This window comes from Lytechinus variegatus, chromosome 17, assembly GCF_018143015.1.
Source record: "Lytechinus variegatus isolate NC3 chromosome 17, Lvar_3.0, whole genome shotgun sequence".
NCBI classification, from domain to species: Eukaryota; Metazoa; Echinodermata; class Echinoidea; order Temnopleuroida; family Toxopneustidae; genus Lytechinus; species Lytechinus variegatus.
The window spans coordinates 5,647,431-5,656,434 of NC_054756.1; the positions used below are offsets into that span (position 1 = coordinate 5,647,431).

A 9,004-nucleotide genomic window follows, 5' to 3' on the forward strand; every position below is an offset into this window, starting at 1 on the left:
TTAATTTCTTCGACCCCACCTATTCATTGAATGAAATCAGAATGTTAATATCACATTGTAATCAGACATTTTTTTCATTACCTTTATATGGGCATGTTATCAATATGTACATGTAATATTGGTCAAACAAATGCGAATTTTGTTTTAAAGATGTACAGTATATATTTGAAAAAATAATAATTATATGAATAAACAAAGTATATTGAATGACTTTTACACATTAATATTTTTTCTCAAATGCTTGTTTGATATTTTCTTGCATTCAGAAGGTGGATTAAATTTTATTGATAGTGAGGATGTGGTCATATTGTTGAGAAGACCCCTTCCCTTGCTGTCCTCTCTCCTACCCAAGTCTGAAAGAACAGTGATTGGTGAGATAGGACAGGTTACTATGATATGGGGAAGGAACATTTTTTTTTTGGGGGGGGGAGGCAAGATACACTGCAAAAACTGCGGTGTTAATTTAACTTAGGCCCAGAATCTACATATGACCACACCAGAGAAGTTTTGAAACAACACCGGTTTGGACAAAATTGGACTAATTCCAGATAGGCGTTTATACAACCCCAATTAGTGTTAAAACAGCATCGATTTCAAACTGGTGTTATTTTAACACCTCTCTGGTGTGGTCATATATAGATTCCGGACTGGTGTTAAATCAACATCGCAGTTTTTGCAGTGAAACTGGGATTTTTTTAATATAAAGAATACACGACTTGGCCATCCCCTTTTGATGGTTTGATAATGTTATTATTAATAATAATGATAATAATGGTAATAAGATGAAACATTTATATAGCGCTTAATACAAATGATTCTAAGCGCTGCATATTATTACCCCGGCTTAAACACGGCTATGCTGATCGGATGCTCGAGCGTTATTATCATTATTATTCATTCGGCAAATAATACTTTCAAGGAGCATTCATGGTTTGCTGTCTCATTTTTTCCCTGATTTTCATCTTTTTCAATCTTTCTTACTTTCATCCTCTTTTTATACTACTTGAAAATGCATTTGGGGTAGCTATCCATTGCCCCCCCCCCCCCCCTCCCCGAGCACAAACCCTGGATAAAGAGGGAGATCGTCAGATGAGGGATGCATAAGCAGCAGAGAGCCACCAGGAATACAGAGATGGGAAATACACATTAATGGGCATTAAAGGGAAACGTAGACAAAAAGTAAAATGGGCAATGGAAAGAATATTTTGAGTGATTGATGCATTATAACTAATGAGTAAAGCAGGCTGGGGAGGGCGAGTGAGAGAGTGAGGGGGGGGGGGGGAGCAAGGGTGGAATGAGAAAGAGAGGGGGGGGGGGGATGAGACAAAATACGGCATTGGTGCTCTAGGGCAGGAAACTGTAAGGGGGGCATGTGTATATAGAGGGAGAGAGACGGGGAAGATGAAGAATGCGAGCTAAGCCCGTCCCACACTGTGCGATCCGATACATCATTTTTCAATAAATCACATTTTGCATTCAATATGAAAGTTCTATTTTTGTTTTCGTATTACCTTGTACATTATGTTCTTATTTTGAATCATTCCAATCTTGTAAATATGTAATAATTTGGTTTATTTCAATAAAAAAAAACTATCATATTTGAAGTTCGGCATATAATGTTAGGAACAATGAATCAAAATTTTACTTTGCGGCAAGTTCTGTTGTCTAGAATAAAGTCCAAATCGGATTCTAGTCGCAGCCGATGATGACGTCATTACGATTTGGAACTGAATTTGCTTAAATTATTCCTACATTGAGGCACGAACTACACTGAATTTTGATTTCAGTAGTCCTACAACTATTCAGACCTCGGATCGCGAAGATTTCATTGGTTGGAATGTTCATGTCTAATGTTATGATTTCTTTAGAAATGGGATCCCAACGAGTATGAGCCAGGCTTTACCGATGACATTTAAGCATTCGTTGAGTCGATTGACACAGAACAAGTGGCAAATATTTGCCCCAGTGTCAATTCCATGTTTCAATATGCCCTCATCCCGACGTTCATGTATCGAGGCTTTTTAATGAATGTTTCACAAAATGTCCTCTTGCGATAAATTCTTATACTTTTTTAACCTTATTACAAAGTGAAATGCTACCACCGTTCGGAATGGAGTTTTTTTTTTTTTTACTTTGGCTACATCGGAACATTATAATTTCCAGCCTATACGCTTGACTTGTGGTATTCCCCGTGGTGTAAAACCCATTTATTCTGTACATGTTATAATCCTGTAATAAAAACTATTGAAATATAATTGCGTATTAAAAAAAAGGGACTGCATACATTATATGACAACTAGAATATGCCCTGCGTGAATGATATATGGGAAGAGGAACATTAATCATAATGGGCCGACGATAATGCAATTAAAAAATTGTCTGGACGCAGACCAGCTTAATGTGTAAAAATAAAGAGCAAAAACCTATTTGAAATAAGGAATCCTCAAATAATATAGGAAACTTTAGCCTACTCTGTACCCTGCCCTTTTCCCCATTTTCGATTTATTTTTTTCTTGTTACCGCGGGCGCAGATTCATGCATTTAAGCTTTTGTGACGTCATTTTAAAACGCGCGTCGTAAGTATCATGTATCCATCCATTGTGATATCATTCACGCGCATGCGCCGTTATCATGCCTACTGAAGATTGTTCACATAAAACAAAATGAAACAAAAGTGAAGTATACACGAAATGCGAATTCCAAAACCATGACCCCGACTCGGGGCTTTTTTTTCTGAAGTCCTTTATTAATGTGAAATCAAAGTAAATATGGATTCAGGACTAGCCTGCAACTCGAGAATACAGCGGCTGCTTTGGACACAGGATTACATATCACTGGCAGAAGAAGTTATCCTTCTTGAAAGTTCTTTTGTCCTCAGTCGGCGAAATAACCTTCAGTTACGAGCGGTCCAAGTAGGTCTCACGTCATCTGCCTTGCTGATTGCCGAAGAAAAGCCGTCCTCACAACCTTCCAATAAAACTCCTCAGCGCCGTACGAAAAGCTTCAATACTGATCTAGAACTCTTCGAGTTGATATACCTCTTCCCTCTCGTGAATGTCCGGCTATCCATTCGGACACATTCGGAAGAGCTCGGTGAACACGTGATTAGGGTTCGGCTGTGCAACGGTCTTGTATGGTATCTTGAACTCTCGGACGAGACTCATCGAGAAGACAAATGGCATGAATGGGTTTGGTGGATCCATGAGTTGGAAAAGCGCAGGAAGCTCGAGAATAAACAAAAGAGAAGGAAACACAGAATGGGCACTCTTAAAGGTCGTAACTCGAAAATAAACAATCTTGGATCACCAGACAGTCAATCTGTTGCATCACGAGAACAAGTTGCTATTGGTGGCGGTGCTGGAAAGAAAGATAGAAGAGAATTAACAACACAATATGAAAATATCAATTTGAATCCCTCTGGACCCAATCCCCGAGTTGGAGATCGCAGACAATCAACAGCCCATCGATGGGTCCATCATTTCGCGGAACATATCATTGACCATCACGATGAAACCCTTGCCGACAGCGATGACGAGCACCACGGGTCGTTTCACCAAAACAGCGGGGATATTACAAAGCATGGCACATCTTCCGGAACACTTTCAAGCAACCCACTCCTGTTTAATGACCCCCTTTCTCACGGTAAGCTCGACCATAAGGCGTCTAAGATGTGGAGTGAATCGCATATCAGCGTTGCCCGTTCGCCTTTTAACAGCCGTCACAGTAAGTCCAAAGCTACCCTGAAAAATCCCCTGCATTCCGCCCTTCTACAAAGTGGTGCAGTAGACTCTTTATCAAGCCTGGAGGACATACAAAGTGTCGGGAGTCTGGTTTCAAGCAATGCTGAAAGCTGGACGAACAGGCATGCCAAGGACACAAGAAAGGGCCTCGTTCTTTCCATCGATGACCTTTTCGAAAGAACCAACGTTGAGGCGCATGCGCATGGCCACTCAGGACGGGCTCGCCCAATGGCATCGATGACAAGATTGGACATGCTCCTTGAAAATGGTGTATTTGACACCCAAGACCGAACAAGGGGATTCGGCATCAACAAGGGTGAGATCCACCATACTGCATCACTGCCGGATGTCCTTGAGGGAGAAGCAAGCTTCATTGAGGACCTACCGAATGCTGACCAGGTTACACACCACACATCGCTTGTTTATCTGGACTTGGAAAACGACGACGACACCCGGACTGCTCATGTCATTAACGGCCACGCCATGCTTCTTACGAAGGAAGAGATGGAACTTCATAGACTGGTCGATGACTTGAGGAAAAAGAATCCCGACCTGCGACTTAAACCACATACCCAGAAAGAGAAGCCCCATCCAAAGATAGACGACACACAAATCGAACATCCTGCTCATAAGAAAAAGAAAAGATGGTCCATATCCCATCACTACGTACCATATGAACATGGTGATGGCAGCGACCAAGATGGGCATGACAAAATGAAACGTCGCATGCCAAAGCCAACCGCAAAGAGAATGAGCATCTTCTTCACCGGAGCTAATCGCAAACTTCATATGTTAAAAGAGTCTCCACGTGAGAGTCCGAGTTCCTTGAGAGACGTCGAACCAGATGACCTTGCTAACGAACTGACAGCACTTGACGCAGAACTGTTCCTGCGAATCCATGAAGCAGAGATGGTCGGCTGCATGTGGCTCAAAGAAGATCGGAACTACCGGGCGCCGAATGTTGTAGCGGCCATTGGATTTTTCAAGAAGATCGCTGGGATGGTGACGACAGAGATTCTGACTCCTGCAAGGTCAACTGAGCGGGCCTCATCTATCAAATACTTTTTGAAGGTTGCAGATGTCCTTCGGGAGATGAAGAACTACCATTCTTTGCGTGCTGTCTTGACTGGTTTGCAATCTCCGGCTGTCTACCGGTTGCGGGATACGTGGTTGCTGATTGAAGAACAAGATCCAGAAGACTACAAGTAAGTTTACCAATAATTTAAAAAAAAAATACATAGTTTTACCAGTAACTGCATTATGCAGTACACATTTGTTTTACTGATAAAATATTCACATAATATTAATAATAACAAGAACAAGAACAATGATGATGCTGATGATGATAATAATGATACACATATTAATTACTTATCAACATTCATTTTGCTTTTATCTGATTTGTAATGTAAATAATGTGTTAACTATGAATATATAATATGTATTCATGAAGCCGCTATCAATTTCAAGCGTAAGCGCTCACGTCGGCTGTATTATTTTGAACACAGTAATAAAAACAAACAAAATCTTGTTTCCACAATTATATTCAAACCTAGGACTACATCAATATACCATCGCAATTTAGTAGTTTCATGATTGTGTATATCTTTTTTAAAGCTTGTGGCAAGATCTCCTCGACTACACCGACGACGAAAGTCTCACCTTGGACAACAACCCTAGCCTTGATCAAGCGATGAGAGCGCCACCTTGTCTTCCATTCTTGGGTTCTGTGCTTATGCGCATCATCGATTACTACTCGACTACCGATATCAACGGAACGAGACAAGCCCACAAAATCTACGACGACCACGGAGAACTTGAAAGCACAAATAGCAGTGACTTCGGATCGGCAATAGACATTGTCGAAGGACATACCCTGGAGGATAACAAAGAATGCGACAACATGGCTCCAAAGAAAGGAAACAAAACACCCTCTGGCAATTCCAGGAGCGAACCTAAACTTTTCTCACTGTTTAAAAAAATCGCCCACAAAGTTGATTCACTTGGTCGTGTTGTTACAAAGTCTTCTTCGAGTATTGGCCCTGACGGAAAGAAACGAATGAGCAGGTACCGTAAAGAACACATCAGAATGCTTATCCTAGAATATGCCAAGCTTGTCGCAGAAGAAAGGGTCAGGGTCAGGGCTCCATTAGGGATCGACAGTTCCCTCCGTGAAAAACTCCTCAGGGACTTTGAAGGTCGAAGCGGCACCCTCCATGGTGATGTTGATGATCACTCCCGATCCAAGCATTATTCAGAGTTAAATCATTTGGCGCATGAGCATGATGCTATGCCTTGGAAACACAAGTGGACGTCTGAGTTCCATCTCCACGAAGCACTACTGCAGTTTCAGCTTTCTGCAGTTCAGTATCACCCATGTGAGAAGAGTCATGGCGTCAGGGAGCTGTTGCTGAAGCCATTCCATCATTCTGACGAGGAAAATTTCAAACTCTCTCTCGAAAGGGAGCCCCGAGAGAGATTCTATTCGGTTCATGAAATTCAATGAATATTTAAAGTTAATCAATTTGTGGAAATTCACACCCATTTCGATACATGAAAAGAAACGGAGCAGTTGATTCTTCAGACGATATTTTGTACTTTGACAGGGGGGGGGGGATATTGCCTCAAGTGGAATATGGTTTCTCGAATTCGATGATAAACCTGCTCCAAGCAAAGATAACATTGAATTTATTGATTAAATCATTATAACGTTCATGTCATTGCTGTGCAGGGGAAATTGTATAGAAGTTATTATTTAAAAGAAAATGATAAAATATTAGTATGATTGACATGATATACCTCTTGCTAAATGATAAAGCATTAAGCTTCCAATACCTGATGAAACATACACTGATGGCTGACGTCTGAATGTCTAAAAGTAGGATAAGTATTATAGGCCTACATCTACCTGCAAAATGTAAACATGAACTGGTTAGTGCCTGAAAATAAATGTAAGAATAGGGACAAATGATACAATAATTATGTTAGTGTAATATGAATGTGTGTTTGAAAGAGAGAGAGAGATAGAGGCCGGGGGGGGGGGTAGATGGGAAGCATAAATATTTCCTATTCATTACATTAACCCATAAGTATTCACCCAATCTAATTTCATTGTAGATATAAACATTTTTTGTTTTTGTTCTTACCTCTTTAAAAGATTCTGCCTATTGGGTGGGAGTAGAGTGAATATAGCAATTCAAAAAAATCAAAAAGCCAAAATGAAGCTTTTAGTAATCATCAACATGAAAAATGTAAACATTGGTCAAAAGAGACAGCTGGTCATGCTAACTACTTTAAAAGAACTGCTAAAAATACTCCTCCTACAATTACCACTCCTATTGCCAATGATACTTCTACTTTTTTGCTTTTGCTACTTCTGCTGCTAAGAGTACTTGTACTACTACTATTACTACTACTACTACTACTACTACTACTACTACTACTACTACTATTATTAATTTACTACTACTACTTCTACTACTTCTACCACATCCAAAACCAACGCCACTATACTACTACTACTAGTAATACTACTACTACTACTACTACTACTACTACTAAAGTCTTCAACTACTATTTGATGCGTGAATTAAAGTTTTGATATATTGTCTGCTTGATATTGTCGAAAGCAATATCCGTAACCATGACCTAACATCGAAACCGTCCTTGTGCAAAGGAAATCACTATTGTTCGGTCGTAATTTATTGATTCATCAATTATTCATCTATTCCGAATACCTTTGTGGTGCGATAATACTGAGCGATAAAGGATTTCGACATAGTTTGATCTATCTTTGAATATCTCAGCCATAGAGGATCAAAATTTGTAATAGGATGGTGCGCGCAAAGGATTTTGAAAACTATAAATTGGCCGTGTACATTAATAGCAAACAATTCACAGTGCACAAATAATAGCTAAGGCGTCCTTAGAGAGCATTTTCCCCTTTGCTTGCCTGGCAGTTGTTGCTGTCTTGTTTTTTTACAAACCCATGACCTTGACCCAGGAGTACGTTGTGCTTCTGCTGTGAATGTCCGGCTTTTATTTAAGAATTTAACGATTATCTCTGCTTGGTATAATATTCGTCGCTTTGATTTGTCGATTTTTGTTACTTTCCAGGTCACAAGATCTTTTAACAATAAAAGGGTACCATTGCTGCCACTTGGATGATTGCGTTGACACAGTATATTTACACACGTTTCCTTGTTGGGAATAATGAGCTGAAAGAGGAGGGGAAGAAAGAACATCAGAATAAAAATGGATTGAGTAGAAGAAGAAGCATGAGAAGGAGGAAGAAGAGGGAAGAAGAAGGAAAAGAAGAAGCAATGGTATAGAAAAATGGGACAAGAAAGATAAAGAATTAAGAGGAAGGATTAAAATAAACTTCATGACAAAAACTATGAAAATAATAAAGTGGGAAATGAAACAGCGCGCATAGAGAGGCAATGTTTGCCGGTATGTAGTTCACCCCTACTTTTATGGCCTCACATTTGAATTATTATATAATGTATCCGGAAAATGGAATATATGTTTTTTTTTCTTTTTTTAATATTAACCAGTTCCTGTATCCGGCTATATTTGCAACAGAAATGTTTGGCTGCCCGAAGATCTCAAGTTACCATTTACAATTGGTTTACGAACATAACTAGGTCTACTCAACTACCTCTTTGGTATTGATTAGCTAGTTATTTCAAAAAAATATATAGAAAAGAAAGCAATTCACATGTTTATACTATTGCTCACCGTTTCCAAGGTAATGTCATTTGTTTTGTTTGAATAATTAGTCGCACTCGCGGTCAACAAAGTGGGGCGGATGGGTGGCCATGAAAAATCCAACATGAACAAGCGCAATCACTACACGAAGGGAGATATTTCATTATTTTATTATGGTTGAATAGAATACCCTAAAGGGAGCATAGGCGGTGCAATCGGAAGGGGGGGGGGGCATGTCCCCCCTAAATATTTTTGTTGCTACCTTTTTTATTTATTTATTTATTTTTTACTTATCAAAATTGGTTGGTGGTCCTCCCTTAAAATTTTGGTACAGAACCCCCCCCCCTTTTTTTTTGCTTGTCAATTTTGTTTCCTGCGTCATCCCAAAATTAATCATGCGTGCACCTATTGCAAACAATCATGTACGGAAATTCCCGAAAGTTACCCGAGCCGGGTCAAGCTCCATAGTACCGCGATTTACTACTTTACGCCCCCTTTAATCTTTCTTTGTCATGAGTACACTGCATTCCATTTAGATATAACATCATGAATTG

The 9,004-nt window shown here is 39.7% G+C and overlaps 1 protein-coding gene across 1 annotated transcript; it reads left to right on the forward strand.

Moving 5' to 3' along the window:
- The first annotated feature begins 2,446 nt into the window (after positions 1 to 2,446).
- LOC121431185 lies at positions 2,447 to 6,246 on the forward strand. Its single transcript, XM_041628695.1, has 2 exons — positions 2,447 to 4,945; positions 5,358 to 6,246. The coding sequence occupies exons 1-2, from the start codon at positions 2,769 to 2,771 to the stop codon at positions 6,244 to 6,246; spliced, it is 3,066 nt and encodes a 1,021-aa protein (XP_041484629.1). The 5' UTR covers positions 2,447 to 2,768.
- Positions 6,247 to 9,004: the final 2,758 nt, after the last annotated feature.

What these genes read in the sequence shown, in the direction of transcription:
- LOC121431185 (XM_041628695.1), top strand. Translation starts at nt 2,769, where the DNA reads ATGGATTCAGGACTAGCCTGCAACTCGAGAATACAGCGGCTGCTTTGG. An exon ending in CAAGATCCAGAAGACTACAA is followed by an intron (nt 4,946 to 5,357) that starts GTAAGTTTACCA and finishes TCTTTTTTAAAG; the next exon opens with CTTGTGGCAAGATCTCCTCG.